General features: G+C 34.4%; 1 protein-coding gene across 50 annotated transcripts in view; it reads left to right on the top strand.

Annotated features, from left to right (window-relative positions):
* The window catches only part of Vha100-1 (V-type ATPase subunit a family protein Vha100-1), a 35934-nt gene extending 19137 nt beyond the window's left edge, over positions 1-16797 (top strand). For 6 of the 50 annotated variants that reach the window (XM_073962560.1, XM_073962563.1, XM_073962561.1 and 3 more), the window contains exons 2-12: positions 993-1250; positions 1316-1492; positions 1564-1692; positions 7486-7583; positions 7804-7845; positions 13444-13570; positions 13632-14790; positions 14864-15081; positions 15680-15884; positions 15971-16142; positions 16211-16797. In XM_073962560.1, coding sequence (XP_073818661.1) covers positions 1134-1250; positions 1316-1492; positions 1564-1692; positions 7486-7583; positions 7804-7845; positions 13444-13570; positions 13632-14790; positions 14864-15081; positions 15680-15884; positions 15971-16142; positions 16211-16322 — 2556 coding nt within the window. In that variant the 5' untranslated portion in view covers positions 993-1133 and the 3' untranslated portion in view covers positions 16323-16797. Of the gene's footprint in view, positions 1-139; positions 289-992; positions 1251-1315; positions 1493-1563; positions 1693-6597; positions 6753-7485; positions 7584-7803; positions 7846-13443; positions 13571-13631; positions 14791-14863; positions 15086-15679; positions 15885-15970; positions 16143-16210 lie in introns of those variants that run through there. The other 44 variants (XR_012409267.1, XR_012409269.1, XR_012409268.1 and 41 more) reach the window with 21 other exon arrangements.
* Positions 16798-17425: the final 628 nt, after the last annotated feature.

The raw sequence follows: 17425 nt of genomic DNA, 5'->3' as shown, positions 1-17425 counted from the left end.
GGAATAGCTAGCTTAAGGCTTATTTCTTTTTATGTGAGGTAAACACAATGTGAGAACATTATAAACTATCATCAAATACGTTGTTGCAGTTGTTGTCGTTAAATTGAGGTTTTTTGTAAATTGTTCACCCGCAGATAATTGAGATACAACCAGCCCATGGTAAATTGTGCGCAGAAGCTGGATTTTTTCAGCAGCAAAATACTACAAGAGAAACTTATTATGTAGTTGAATAGTAGACGCTTAAACGTTAGGTTCATTGTGAGTATTCTAAATATGGAAAAAATGTAGGTGAATATTTTTTTTTTAATTGTCGATGTGAAAAAAAGAACAAATTGATTTAAGAAACTACTTTTTTTGTTGAATAGTGAAAATGAGTAATTAATGGAAAATAATGTTGTTGTAAGGAAACCTTTAATAAAATCGTTATATAAAAATTAAGTTTGTATAGCCCAAACCAATTTTACAAAGAAAAATATTGGCCTTCATAATGACATACATATAAAACATTTAACTAAATATACCTGGAGTATGAAGGGAATAATTGCTAATCCTAAATTTCCAGTAGTGTTACGAGTATAAGAACTGCATATATGACGTCCAATTTAAATTTTACATGTGAGCCGCCCAGTGCACACATCGATTAACTCCAAAAAACGAAAAGTTGAGAAAAACGATGATGAAATGTATGCTTGCCATTGTATCTCTGTACATTTGTCATTGTTTATTTGTAATTTAAAGGTGCTAATCTTTATTATTCAGGGGAGATATTTTTAATATACAAAGTTATGGCTATATCAAGTGTTTTGACACTAAAATTTAAGATTTTTCAAAAAGTGGAGTCAATTGATTTGTGCACTGAACGACTCATGTATACTTTTTGTCCTTTAACATAAATAATGTTAAAAATATATAATTTTATTTTTAGATTCTAAGATTTAATAAGTCCTTAAGCAAAATAACCACCAACATTATTTTTCTTTTTTTAATTTCAGATATTTTATTTTAATTTAGTTTTCACATAATCAGGCAGAACCCATAAGCTTGCTGAACATACGAAGAAAGAAGAAGGAAGGGGAAACGAAAAGGAGTCCTAGTTGTAACAACGTTGTTAGAGAAGAACGCGTCATTCCAAAATGGGTTCTCTGTTTCGCAGTGAGGAAATGACGCTTTGTCAGCTGTTTCTGCAAAGTGAAGCGGCATATGCCTGTGTCTCAGAATTGGGTGAATTGGGATTAGTTCAATTTAGAGATGTAAGTGAAGTAAAACAAATGAAATATAAAACAGTAAAAGAATAATGTGAAAAACAAACTTTCAGCTAAATCCTGATGTTAATGCTTTCCAACGTAAATTTGTAAATGAGGTGAGGCGTTGCGATGAAATGGAACGGAAATTGCGATATCTTGAAAAAGAAATTAAAAAGGATGGCATCCCCATGTTAGACACAGGAGAAAGTCCAGAAGCACCACAGCCCAGAGAAATGATTGATTTGGAGGTACTTAAAAAGGACACTTTAAGAAAATATTTTACAATTTTAACTTTGTTTCTTTTTCCTATTAATTAAAGGCAACCTTTGAAAAATTGGAAAATGAATTGCGTGAAGTCAATCAAAATGCTGAGGCCTTGAAACGTAATTTCTTGGAGTTGACCGAATTGAAACATATTCTACGTAAAACTCAAGTATTCTTTGATGAGGTAAGTTCAAATTTCCTCAATTACTCAACTAATACATTTTTCTCTGAAAAACACTATTTGTGAAATAATTATTGATAAAAACTATTTGTGAAGGCAAAAAGTGTAAACAAATATTTTGTATATAACAGAAAAAAAAAAAAAACAAATGTAATTAACCTTTTGACAACACAACTGAGGGGCGCACTTATTTGTTGTAATTAAATTTCTTTGTTGTAACATTATGTTGTTGACTAATTTATCTTTTTAATGGCTATATTGTTGTTTTACATTATTTGTATATTTAAGTTTTATTACTTGGTTGTGTTATTCTTTAGTATGTATTCTTTTTTTTTTCAACTATTACAAATAATTTAGTTTGGGTTTGTAAAACAAGAAAAGGGTAACGGCGTTCAGCATGATAACAACAACAAAAACCAGCAAATTACAATATCAAGAAATTTCTTTCTTTGACTTTTGATGATGCTTTTTCCAACTGTTTTTTGAGATATTTATTTAATTTGTTTTTGTATTATTTTACAACAACAACAAAACCACCTACCACAGAATTGGGAAAGATAATCGGTGTATTTTTTTCTAAACTCTAAAATTAAAACACTGAAAAAATATGTGCATTTTGATTATTCTTCTAACTAAATTGTAATTTCTCCTTCTATTCATCACATTTTACAAATACACTGTAAATAGCCTATTCTTTTTGGTTTCTGTATTTATTTGAAATCGTGTTTCTCCTATCCTTGACTTACTATCTATCTCCCCTTTGATGAACACATATTCTCTTTCGCTAATGGTTATGACACTAAGTGGCCAATGTGCCTCATCTCAAATATGTAAAAGTGTGTGTAAAATAATGTTTGTTTGTATGTATTATGTATACGCTTTATAAATAATATAAAAATGCTGCATTGTTTAAAAGGATGAAAGGTTATTTTGTGCAATGGAATTGATTGCTACAGAGTATTAGTTGGTATTAACAGTGAGTCCCATTAAGAACTATGATGGGAACCATTAACTGACAGCATTTAAACAGCATTTAGAATTAAAAAAAATATATTGTAAATATGCAGAGTTACACGTTTCTCAGGTATTTTCATATGTACGCAGCATTTGCTATAACGTTTCTATTTCTAGGCAAAAACTATTGCTTGCCTCTAGATTGCTTTTCCTGCCTTAACCCACTGTAATACATTTTAGTACGGACTAACTACAAGTTTTAATTAAAATGGTATTTTGGACTTTTATTTTCACAGTCTATGATTATACTAGGTGGCGCAAAAGTAATCTTGCGATGTTTTTTGGCTGTAATTTAAAAAAAAAAAATGAAAAACTTTGATTCTTCTTGTGGATTATTTTTATTTGGTCTTTTAATTTTTTTTACATCAAGTCGGGAATATGATATCAGATAAATGGCCGCCACCACAGTTTATTGTCATTTGAGCCCTTTTTATGGCATTTTCCATTACTTTGGCCAAAACTTCCGGCGATAGGTCCTCACATTCTTGGCGGATATTGTTTTTAAGAGCTGAAAGAGTCTGAGTCTTCTTGACGTATACCCGCGACTTCAAAAAGCCCCACAAAAAGAAGTCTGGAGCGCCTCATCACTCATGATTATTTTTGATGAAAAATCATCTTCCTCTTGGTGGTGATTAAGGATGGCTTGATCGTATGTTAGATGCGATTGGCGGTCAGCATCTAACAACTGATGCACCGTCTGGACTTTGTACGGAAACATCTTCAAATCTTGTACCAAAATTCGCTGTAAAGACCGTCAACTGATACCCATTTGCGTGGCACGTCGTCTGGTCTATGTCGACGGCGCTTCCATGACATCCTCGGCTACAGCAGCAATATTCCCTGCAGAACGGCAGCATATCGTGTTGTGCCCGTCTCTTCGAGGCGAGCGACTAAACGTCTGCGACGAAATTCACGTTGTGCCAAAGTCACCGACCGATTATTGGTCAAATAAATAGTCACCAATATTCCGCGTTCTAGAGCAGGGTAGCGTAACATTGTTTATTAACGTGTATTTCGCATGTTTTTATACCCTCAGCCTATAGGCTGATACGATGAAAATGTGCCTCATCGAAATAATGGTTTTAGACCCCAAGTATGTTTGGACGAAATGTGTTTCAGACAATTTGGAGTCGATCTAGCCATGTCCGTCCGTCTGTCTGTCTGTCCTGCTGGCTGGAGCGCACAATAACTCTCGAACGGATGAACCGATTCGGTTCAAATTTTGGCTTTCGTAATATTTTGCCCAAACTTAGTTTAAGTTCGAAGATGAGCTACATCGGTCCACTCCTTCCGGTACCTCCCCCACAAAAGTTCGAAAATGTTCGGAAAGTTTGTGCGCACGATAACTCTTGAAGGGAGTGACCGATTTGGTCCATACTTTGTATAGCGTAAACTTTCTACCAGAGTAATATGAGGTTCTAATATGGTCTCAATAGGTCCACACCTTCGGGTACCTCCCACACAAAATTTCGGAAAAGTTCAGTTTAGGGCCATCTCTCGAATCGCTTTGATTTTTTTTTAGAAACTTGTATTCACTGCCCTCCATACGACGGCACAAGTTTCATTAGGGGCAAGTACATACTTCCTGAAAAAATAGCCTGAAAGTTGCAAAAAACCCCTATGACACCGTGTGAGGTGGTTGGACCGAAAGATAACTCTAGAACGGATCTACCGATTCTGTCCAAAATTTGGCCATAGTAATATTTTGTCCAAACATAGGTCCACTCCTTCAGTTACCTCCCCCACAAAAGTTCAAAAATGTTTGGAAATATTGAAATTGGTCCATACTTTACACATCCTAATATATCTTCCAGATATAGATCAGGTTCAAATATGGACTATATTTGTCCACTGCATCTGGTACCTCCCACACAAAATTTCGGATAAGTTCACTTTAAGACCTAATGCCGAATCACTTTGCTTTTTTTTTGAAGCAACTTGCATTCGCTGCCTCAATTACGATGGTAAAAGTTTTTTAGGGGCAAGTCCATACTTCTTGAGCAAACAACCCGAAGAGTGTAAAAACCCCCTATGGCACCATATGTTGTGGCTGGAGATCCCCTTCCATAACGGTCAAAGTCGATCCATTCCTTTTAGTATCTCCTCCACAAAACTTTTGATCTTTAATCCTAATCAACATTTTTGTAGGTTCAAACGCGCAAAAATTTTACATACGTATTTTGGAAAAAAATTGTTTCAATATATACAGGCTGAGGGTATATCTCTGTCTGCAAAGCCGACTGATACTATTTTACTTGTTGCTACACAAATGTCAAAACAGAACTGAAATTAGGGGCCAATCGCAAGAATTATAGCATTTTCTGATAGGAGGATTACTTTTGCGCCACCTTGTATTAAGGAAGAAAATTAATTTCTTTGAGATATTTAAAGTTAGAAACTGAAAAATATATCCCATTCATTTCCACATTAATATCATCGGACCGTACCTTAGCAATTGATACTGTTCACTTGGCTTGCTAATATTTTCACCATTCTCCGTATACGCGGTACATAAACAATATAATATTATTTTCATAATCTTAAAACGTAACCTGTTACCAGAATTTTCCATCTGTACATAAGCAACAAGCCAAACGTTTGCCAAATATTTTCTCTTGCTTGTCTTTTGTGTGATCAATAAATCGAATTTTATGTATATTTTATTAATATGCATCTTAGGTTAGTTTAGGTTTATAGTTTCACCAGTAGTAGCAGTTAGAGGCATAACAATGCAGTGATATATAGTCATCGGTCCTGTGTTACTAATTTCAAGTCTTTGGACATTCCTTATAACTAGAATCTCTGCTTAAAAGATCATGTAACATCTTCCAAGCGGCATACTTTTAATGGATAGATTTTCCAAATAAACATCGGCTACAGTGCCTTCTCTCGGTCTCGGTGAAAATCGAGCTGTTTCAAAAGTAAAGTTGTAGCTACGAAAATCTTCGTTTTCATAAAATATAAAAAAGTCTCAATTTTTGGTCATGTTTAACAAACAGCCAAACTATAGAGATTGAGTTAAGATCTCTGTAGTACATCGCAAAAGCAGAAGGAGCATTCCACCGAAGCATTCAGGCCGTAACACTGATCTGAAAACAACTGTTTCCTGAAAACCTGGATAAGCCGTTGAAACTATGTTGCTTAAGGTAAGGTCACATTAGGCAAATATTTGTTCCAGGGACCGGCAGTTCAATGCATTATTAAAGCTCACTTGCTCTCAGTAAGCGCACACGAGGAGGGAAAATTGAAAAAATGGATATTATTTTAGGTTCTGCAACAGAGGAAATGCAACCTTTTTGTGGGTATATTTCAAACAAGTTGGGCATTTAATAATTTGTATAGGTATTGAGAACATAGTTTAGGTTAGGATAAAGATAAATGCCAGAGAAAAAACTCTGTATTTTTATGAACTAAAATTATTGCTACAATATTTACACATGCAAGTATACATACATATGCATTTTGTTTTTAGCTTTCTCCTTAAAAAAAATATATGCTGTACAGTCGTGCTATATCCTATCTGGTTAATGCAAACAGTTTCTTAGTTAATTTTGTTTTCTTTGTTTATTTTTTTCATGCATACGTTTTACTGATTTTCTTTGGTTAAATTTTATACTTTATTTCTTTTATCATTTTCGGTTTGTAATCGAAAACCAAACAACTCGATTATTGTTTTATGTTTGTTATGAAATTCCAACGAACAAACACGGTGCAATTTCAAAATTTGCTATTGCCAACTGTAATCCTGCAACCCTACAAACCAAACTCCTATTACCCTGAACCCCGCCGTACGGATTGTGTGTGTTGGGTGTTGCTATACCCTTTCCCCATATATCCCCATCCCAAATCCACTTTACTACATTGTTTCCCAACAAAAAACGGTTGTGTTGCCAGGCGGTACCGACAATATCATATAATACAACATCCCACTATAAATCCCGACGTTACCGACAGATGGCCGATAATCAGAATGAAGATGAACAAGCTCAATTACTGGGAGAAGATGCCGGCGTACGGGCCAGCCAACCAGGACAAAATTTAAAATTGGGGTAAATATATAAAATGACAAATTACCAAGAAAATCAGAAATATTTAAAGAAAACAAAAAAGTAACTGATGAAAACATTACTATTTTAAATTTAGTTTTTTTTTTCGTTGATTTTGTTGTAAACTGTTAATTGTGCTTTTCGATCTCTATCTCTCATTATACAGTCATCATACCAATAATAATTCTAATCGCTCAGTTTGATTATTCTTTTTGGAACATGAAAAAATGCACATATTTGATAAAAAAAATACAGTTTGGGTTTAAGGTAATCACCCGAAGGATGATAAACGCTGTTAAATTTACCAGGGATTGATGAAAATGTAGAAGCGTTTAGTAAATTGGCATATTGTATTTTCGTCATTGGCCATATTATATGTTTTGCTTTAATTTATAGAAAAGACGATGTTCATAGTTCTACTTTAATCCGCATATTAGGAACCTAATATCGACCTTAACATACTGGTGGTGGGTTGTTTGATAGTTTCAAGTCATTTTGCGGCATATGATTGATTAATGGTTATGGTTTATACATATTATATGTTATGCCCTTAAATGTTTTGTGTGTATTTCATTTACAATATTAAATTTCACCTTTCTTCGTCACTTAAAACCTTTTAGTCTTAGAAATACAAGACCGAATAGTTTTAGACATAAGTTTTATATTGTGTCAAAGCATTTATTACATTTGTATAAAATTTTGTTTTACAACCAACAACAACACAATAAACTGACAGCAAGAAGGTGGTCTTAATACCACAACTGAATCGATGACACGTGCCTTAATAACCGATGAAGTTCGCACTGGTCATTCCATGGGTCCTGTACAATTAGGGTATGTATTCCCTGGCTATTTATGTTTTGCTAGTGATGTGAGTGTTAAAATTGTGCTACTAACAGAAACAACAATATAGGGTAACAACCTTAAAAAAAAAAAACAAACAAACTCGTCAAGAAACTTTCGCAAAATTAACTAATAACATTTAATTCTTTTTTTCTGGTTTTATCTAAATTTCTGAATTATTTATTTTTTTATATGTAACTGCTTCTATTAGATTTATGGAAAAATCAAACGAGCGTGAAGATTATTATCCATGGTTGGTACCAGCGTTAAATTATTACGTCCTTGCAATTTAACCACCATTACCATCCATACACATAGTTTAGTTGTCGTCTACATTGTGCAAAAATATTGTTTTTTAATTTTTTTGTTAGTCATTGTGTATGTATGTGCTATTAATTTAATGTCCATTCTCCCGTTCCATTTCCAAACATACAATTCGAATCAAGTTCCATACTTTCAGAGTTTTTGTTATTTTCATCATAGCATAGCATATTGTTGTTTCATTTAATTTAAATCATAGTCTGATCACATACATATTTGTAGGAAAAGGGAGTTATACTTTGTGCACGTAGAAGTGAAAAATACTGTTAGAACAATCTAAATATTCGATACCTTTTTTATTAAAAATAAAAAACAACAACATTAAGGGCAAAATCAGAGTCACGAGAAAGAAACTGTTAGGGCCTTTTCCGTATTTTAGAAAATTGTATCTAAAGGTCATAGGCTTCTCTTATTTCGTTGACAGATATGGCATGTTGAACATATCACGATAACACTTGTGGAGAAGTTCTACATGCTTCAAACCTCCAATTCCGTAAGGGGTTTTGACATTGTGATTTTGGCTGACTTCCGAAATTTAACAAACATGCGTTGTTTCAGTAATTGCTCCAGTTTCCTACCTGTTGCTTAATTTGGGTGTATTCTGCGTTTCAAATGCACAACAGCGGCATTTTGAAACACAATACTTCGCATTAATTCGGTATTACTGCGATTTGGAATATGCTTAAGACATTTGCAAAGTAATTGACGTTTTGGAAATCAGCCATACTCGGACACATCAGCTACATTGTTCGACAAGAAAAAAAATATTCGATTTTCTGTCCGAAAACGTGGTAATCGCTCCATATAACATTCGTATAGAATTCGGTCCGATTTCGGATCTGAAACCGGAAGCAGCATCAGAGTTTCGAACCTACTACTGTACGTTTTCTGGCATATTGGTTTGCCATAGTTTTTTATCTGAATCGATCCATGACATTCAGTGACGTCACCAATAAAATCCCCCATTTTTACAAAAACATTTTCAGTTGATATGGACTTCCTGGCGAAAATTTATACCGGTGTAGTAAGGATGGGCTTTGCCGACAGAGATATACCCTCAGCCTGTGTGAATTGAAACACTTTTTTCCCAAAAAACGTATATATTTAAGGGGGCGATAAAAATATGAATTTGGATAGAAGCTCAAAAGTTTTGCGGGGAAGGTATCTAAAGGAATGGACCGGCATATCCCATTTTGGAAGTGGGTCTTATTTTGGGTGTCATTCCCCTCGTTAGATGTCGCGACAACCTGTCGTTTCAGTTGGTCGCCATGTAATTCAGGGGCCTAATTATGTGATTCGATATCGAGTTGTTTCGACCTGAGTACTCAAAGTTGGGATGACAACATTCGTTATCGAGTAAAATTATCGAGTAATTGAGCATAAATTTGCGAGTAATTTCTCGAGGCCAAATTACCTATCGTAAACAAATAAAATGAAAGATTTCCTTATTGTCTTTTTGTTTAAAATGTAAAAATTGTTGTTTGTTGTCGTTTTATAGAAGAAAAACGATGTTAGTAAATAATTGGCAGCATTTTTTAGACAATATAACAAGAGAAATTGGGAAAAGTCATTTGCAGTCCTTTTTAAGAAATTGTAATAAATTTAGAATTAAAATGCATGTAATCATTAACCAAAAATTACTTTTGCAGTCGTTAAAAAACAAGTTGAAAAATAAGCATTTCTGAAAAAAAATATTTAATATTAATAGCCTTTATTGTATAAGGGAAGTACATTTTAAACATTTCATCCCCCGTTGTTTACCAAAGGAAATATTCTCTCAGAGAGGCTAATGCAAAACATCCACCAAACTCTCTCTCTCATTTATTTTGAGAGAGGATTATTAAGGTAGATGTATCAGCAATCCGTTACAACAATGTCAAAAAGATTTTGCAAGAATTAATAATTTTCTTATTTTCATAGCACAACTTCATTCCGAAATTATTATTGAATGTATTGTTCAACAAATTCCACAAATATTTACATTTTTCATTCAAAATTTTGTTTTGTTTTTTGTTCTTGCTTTCAAAAAACACCTTTTTTTACATCTACCTTCATAATATTCCCTATAGTACACATAGGTTTTCATAGTTCGATTACCGGTTACTCTCGAAACATTCGATCAACGATTTCGATCGAATCTCGTCATGCCGCTTTTTTATCGTGTCGAAATCTTTTTCACGAGCAAATATTCGATCGAATCGAATCACGTAATTAGGCCCCAGAGGTTTTGGACCATTACATCAGGAAGCATGTACTTGTCTACGAAAAACATAATATCGCTGTAAACATGACCAGTAAAAATTTTCAAGGTTTCCTCGAACAGACCCTCAACCGGGTTGCTTTCTTTATGATATATCGCGCGTGCCATTTTAGCGATTTTTTCGAATTTTTTTGTAGAAGCACTACCTTCGAATTTCAATTTCATCTAATATTCGAAGAAATATTACGATATGTATGGACCAACTCAGTCGCTACATACGGTGCCAAAGAGGGTTTTTACACCTTTCGGTCTGTTTTCTCAAGAAGTATGGACTTGCCCATGAAAAAACATTTACTATCGTAATTGAGGCAGCGAATGAAAGTTGCTTCAACAAAAATCAAAGTGATTCCAGAGCAGTTCTTAAAGTGAACTTATCCACAATTTTGTGTGGGAGGTACCCGAAGGAGTGCTCAAATATGGACTTATATATTTGGCAGATATATTAGGATGTGTAAAGTAACGACCAAATCGGTCACTATCATCAAGGGATATCATGCACACAATTTTTCCGAAAATTTATGAACTAATGTGGGGGAGGTACCTGAAGGAGTGGACTGATATGGCTTATCTTCGATCTTAAACTAAGTTTGGACAAAATGTTACGAGGACCAAATTTTGGACCGAATCGGCAGATCCGTTCGAGAGTTATCTTGCGCTCAAACCACTACACACGGTGTTTATTTTCTCAGGAAGTATGGAATTGCCCCTGATGAAACTTGTACCATCGTATAGGGGACAGTAAATAGGAGTTGCTACAACAAAAATCAAAACGATTCGAGAGTAGGTCCTAAACTGAACTTTTCTGAAATTTTGTGTGGGAGTCCATATTGTAACCTCATCTAAATTTGGTAAAAATTTCACGATGTGCAAGGTATGGACCAAATCGGTTACTCCCTTCAAGAGTTTTCGTGCGCACAAATTTCCCGAACATTTCCGAACTTTTGTGGGGGAGGTACCGGAAGCAGGGGACCGATATAACCCATCTTCGAACTTAAACTAAGTTTGGATAAAATATTGCGAAAGCCAAATTTTGGACCAAATCGGTTCATCCGTTCGAGAGTTATCGTGCGCACAAGCCAGCCAGACAGACGCACAGACAGACGGACGGACATTGCTAAATCGACTCCAAATTGTCTGAAACACATTTCGTCCAAACATACTTGGGGTCTAAAACCATTATTTCGATGAGGCACATTTCGCCCGTATGAAAGTATGTATACCCTCGTTAGCATAAATGCTGAGGGTATAAAAAACGGTTACTTTATTCGAAACTTACCGTAGGCACAGTTATTGTAGTAACTGATGATAGGGTTTTTATAGCTTACGGACCATTTTATCAGGAAGTAAAAACTGCTTTAAGAAGAAATGATATCGCCGTAAAGGAACCCCAAGTTCTACCACATCAACAAGAAAATAGAATCCAGAAACAAAGTACTAAAACCATTAGCTGGCACATTCTGGGACAAAGATAAGGAGACATTGGTCATCGGTCGCTATATTTGGAACTATTTCATCCAGGCCTGGCCTGGATCCTGTAAAATTCTATAAACTTTCCAAAATATTACTCTTTAACTTGTCGCTAAAATGACAAATGTTTATCAGCTTCACGACCGTACCAGGATGCTGTTAGTAGGGCAAAATGTTGGGAGTTATTCCGAACGACAATTCCCCGTGATTTTCGTCTTTCCACCCTTCCAACTTAAAGAGAAAATGAGAAAACTAACGGGGAATTTATGTTCAGAACAACCCCCAATGTCTTGCTGAATAGAAAGTTTCTGCTGGCCGTAAGGACTTCAGGAGCTTTTTGAGAGACACCCACGATGTCATTGAATAGACTATCGATAGCGAACTTCTTGAACACCGTGCATCAACGGGCGGATTCCGAAGCCATAAATGGTTACCGATGCAAAAAGCCTTAATCAGCATCCATCCTGCAGTAATTTCGAATAGTAAGGGGCCAATTCCAAGACAAATTTATTCTATACTGGCACAACTAAGATCCGGTTGTAGTAACATTCTTAATTCCTATAGAGAACGCATTGTTCCCGGTACTCTAAACAGGCGCCCCTCTTGCCATCAAAGACCTCACGCACGACTCCCAACATTTATTCGCCTAACCATCCACACCCATGAGCCTTAACTCATATTGATTTGTGCCAACTAAAGTAGTACAATTCCTTATATATTTATATATTTTTGTCCTTCTGGAATACAACCGAAATGTTACAACAAGAACTATATGCTGTAAAATTGGGTTGGATAAGATGAACTTATCAATTAATATAAATTTGGAAAGAAATATCATTTCGAGAGTTTTCTTTGGAAGATAGGTTCAAATGAGGTTCGCTGGTATACACATTTGTTAAATGTAAAAGAAACACCTTATACTTTTCTTTTTAAAGTTCCATAAACCATTTCCGACGTGGAGAGATGCTTACTGTTGGTTAGCGCTAGAGAAGGGTTTTATTAAAAAGATATGAGTGCTGTTCAAGCATAGATATTTAGTGGTATTTCTCATCTTTATACCATTACTATCATCTAGCACAATTTGCAATACAATGTTTCGATCTGGATTTGGACGGAAAGTATGTGAAATGCTCAAAATGTTAAAAAGTAGGAATTCAAAGGGAAAACAATGGCATTTTTGGAATTTTTGAGAAGAGGCATCTGAGAAAATGTTCTTTCCTTAAAAAGTAGTATAAACCTATCGGGGATATATTTATCAAAGATTTATTCACGAACTATAAATCAAAACGGGAAGTAGCCCAACAATAAAATATATATTCTACTGTACATGAGTGAAATAAAATACAGTCGAAATCGCTTATAACGTCGCTATAACCGACATGTCGTTATAAGCGATAGGGCTATAAAGGGCCCCAGAGATTTGGGACTTTTGGATATCGTCGTTATAACCGATATGACATTATAAACGACGACGTTATAAGCGATTTCGACTGTACCTTTCTATGTGCCAAAAATGTCAATAGACGAAATATCCGCGGTTGGCGAACGGCGAGAATTAAAATTAATTTGGACATTTTGAAACTAAAAATCATTTTCATCTAAAACATAAACATTTTATTTATTTATTTTTTTTCAAAAGAGAAAACAAATTTTTTCATTATCCTACACCCCTACTGCAACGAAAATAGTAATGTTTTCATCTACTAATAATGTCTTTTAAATGTGTATGTAAAAATTCACTGTATGTAACACAAACTAATTCAAAATTTTTCCCACAACACACAATTTACAAAAACAATATAGTTTTGTGGCTGGAGTTATATCACGAGAGAAGCTGCCCGCTTTTGAGCGTATGTTATGGCGTGCTTGCCGTGGTAATGTTTTCTTGCGTCAGGCCATGATTGAGTCGCCCTTGGAGGATCCCTCAAATGTAAGAAACCCCTAAATATTTGTTTAGTAAATAATTTGAAATGCCATTTCTTTCCAAACAGGGCGATCAAGTATACAAATCGGTGTTTATCATCTTTTTCCAAGGTGATCAATTGAAGACACGTGTCAAGAAAATCTGTGAAGGTTTTCGGGCCACACTTTATCCCTGCCCTGAGGCACCAGCTGATCGTCGTGAAATGGCCATGGGTGTAATGACACGCATTGAAGATCTGAACACCGTTTTGGGTCAAACACAAGATCACCGTCATCGTGTTTTGGTGGCAGCTGCCAAAAATTTAAAGAATTGGTTTGTCAAGGTTCGCAAAATCAAGGCCATTTATCACACCTTGAACCTCTTCAACTTGGATGTAACCCAGAAGTGTTTAATTGCGGAATGTTGGGTGCCCGTTCTGGACATTGAAACCATCCAGCTGGCATTACGTCGTGGTACCGAAAGATCGGGTTCTTCTGTACCGCCTATTTTGAATCGCATGCAGACATTTGAAAATCCCCCCACTTATAATCGCACCAATAAATTTACCAAAGCTTTTCAGGCTCTAATCGATGCCTATGGTGTGGCCACCTATCGTGAAATGAATCCAGCTCCGTACACCATTATAACTTTCCCATTCTTGTTTGCTGTGATGTTTGGTGATTTGGGCCATGGTGCCATTATGGCCCTATTTGGTCTCTGGATGATACGCAAGGAAAAAGGTTTGGCAGCCCAAAAAACCGACAATGAAATTTGGAATATATTCTTTGGTGGACGTTACATTATATTCCTGATGGGTGTATTTTCCATGTATACTGGACTTATTTACAATGATATATTCTCGAAATCACTGAACATATTCGGCTCACACTGGGAGGTGAACTACAACAAGTCGACGGTATTGGAAAATAAATATCTACAATTGAATCCGGAGACAAGCGATTATCTTGGTACACCATATCCCTTTGGTATGGATCCAATATGGCAGGTTGCCGGAGCTAACAAGATTATATTCCAAAATGCATATAAAATGAAAATTTCCATAATATTTGGTGTGATTCACATGATTTTTGGTGTCACCATGTCCTATCACAACCACACCTATTTCAAGAATCGTTTGTCATTGATCTTTGAGTTCATTCCACAATTGGTTTTCCTCTTGTTTTTGTTCTTCTACATGGTTTTGTTGATGTTCATTAAATGGAATCGTTATGCTGCTACCAACAAACGTAAGACAATGAGACATGACATAGTTAAGTGGAAACAAAAATTAATTTTACTGATTTTTTTTATGATTTACAGCACCTTATTCGGCTTCTTGTGCTCCATCAATTTTAATTACCTTTATCGATATGGTCTTGTTCAATACTCCAAAGCCGGTACCAGAGGGTTGTGAAGTTTATATGTTTGGCGGTCAACATTTCTTCCAAGTCGTTTTTGTTCTTATTGCAGTGGCCTGTATTCCTGTAATGCTTTTGGGTAAACCCCTGCAGATAATGAAACAACGCAAACATGCTAATGTAAGTATATAGACATGTATGGTTAACTTTGGTAGAACCAAAAAGACTCTGCAAAACCGCAATACATATCGTACCTGTTCAACAAAAGGGTAGTGACTGAACATTTTTACAGTGGGTGGAGTTTATGATTATGTATCGTTTTTAATAAAAAGTGAAAATGTCAAAATTTTGAGTTACTACCCATTTGTTAAGTAGGTGGGATATGTGGTGCGCATACCCTTATGTACCTGAGATTGTGATTTTGTAAGGTCTGATTGCTACCACACTTAAGTATTATTATTCATAATGCAATTCACGCACATCACATTTTCACCATCCTTTATGAATTATGTACATCATCCATCATTCGTTCTCTCTTAAACCGTCATGTTATTAATTCATTTACAAAAAAGTTAAACGATTTATTAAAATTGTATATCCTTTTTCAAAATTTCTTTATGCTCTTTGAACTTTCTAAACGTTAAAAACATACATAAACACTTACAGGAGGAGGTTAGTCGGTCACGGTTTACTACAATATGTAGATTAAAATAATACAAAGATTTAACATGTTTTTTTGCATTTTAATACTCATGTCGCTTATTATTTTGCTACTTAGGTCCAGCCTATAACCGGTAGTGATGCCGAAGTTGGCATGTCTAATGGTCAACCAGCTGCTCATGGTGGTGGCGGTCATCACGATGAGGAGGAAATGTCGGAAATATTCATCCATCAAGGTATTCACACGATTGAATATGTTTTAGGCTCAGTTTCTCACACTGCATCCTATTTGCGTTTGTGGGCATTGTCATTGGCTCATGCTCGTAAGTATCTCATGATCTTAGAGACAAAATGTACAAATTTTCGCAATGTTTTCAAAACTCACAAACTGTTATTTATAATATTTTAGAACTTGCTGAAGTCTTGTGGAACATGGTACTGTCGATTGGTTTGAAACAGGAAGGCTGGTTTGGAGGCATTATGTTAACCATTGTATTTGCTTTCTGGGCTATTTTGACAGTTGGCATTTTAGTATTGATGGAAGGCTTATCAGCATTCTTACATACCTTACGTCTGCATTGGTATGTTTCAAATATACTTTTTGTTGTATTCTAAGAAACACTTTTAACCACTTGATTATCCTTTCCAGGGTTGAGTTCCAGAGTAAATTCTACCAAGGAACCGGTTATGCATTCCAACCTTTCTCATTCGATGCCATCATTGAGAATGGAAGTGCCGCCAGTTCAACTGAAAATGAGTAAATTAAAATACACCGATAAACCAATAATAATCCAAATTTAAACAATACTTATATAATAACTTATACAAACTACAGAAACTACACACATATACAATATAAAATGAATAATAATTATTATTATGATATACCAAACTTTGAGTCTCATATATAATCTTCAATCTAAAAAGAAAAACAAATGAAAATATTCAATGAATTTATTACAAATACATAAAAAGAATTTATAGTAGCTAAAAAAAATGAAAACACAAACTCTTTAATGTTAAATGTTTAATTCATATAAAATATTATCAACTTTATATAATATCTATAGACTTATTGTACTCGTATTTATCTAAAACAATAGCAGCAAAAATAATGTCATCTTACAAACAAATATATTCATCATACATCATGGATTCAGATATTTCCTGTATTGTTTGCAAACAAAAGTAATAAAAATCAACAACAACAACAAAGTCATTCTACAACATTAAAAATATAATCGCATCATTAATCTATAAAAAACGCGCATAGCATGAGATTATTAAGGGTAACTAGATAAAAAACAATTTACACATAAAATTAACTATAGTTTACTAAAGTGGAGCAAAACATTTTCAAATAAACAATATAGCGAAATTAAATAAAACAAGTTATATTTAATAATAATACAAACAATTAATTATATAAAAATACAATAACCAAATCCACAACTACAACAATCATAATTATTAAATAATATTCTTATTAAACAATACATAAATATTAACAACATTCAATAAAACAATACATTTATTTAATTATTATATCTAAACAAAAAATATTTATATTATATAATTGTTTCATGACATTGCACGTATGAAATACTTTACAGTATGTAGTAAATGTTGCTTTCCAAAAAAAGTATATATAAAAATTGCTTTAATTATATTAATAAATTAAATAAAAATAAATAAAAATTAATGCTTGGAATAGTAAATATTCCTAATCAAAGCAAAGAAATTAATGGAGTTTTATTAAGTAAACATACCTATCGCACCTGTTGAACAAAAGGGGTAGTAACTCAAAATTTTGAAATTTTGTCCCGTTATGTCACCGTTCATGCCTTCAGATTAACAACTTATG

This window comes from Musca autumnalis, unplaced genomic scaffold, assembly GCF_047663935.1.
Source record: "Musca autumnalis isolate F117 unplaced genomic scaffold, ASM4766393v1 scaffold_1, whole genome shotgun sequence".
Classification (NCBI taxonomy): Eukaryota; Metazoa; Arthropoda; class Insecta; order Diptera; family Muscidae; genus Musca; species Musca autumnalis.
Note: the sequence above shows the minus strand (reverse complement) of the source record. Positions and strands in the feature narration are given on the sequence as shown.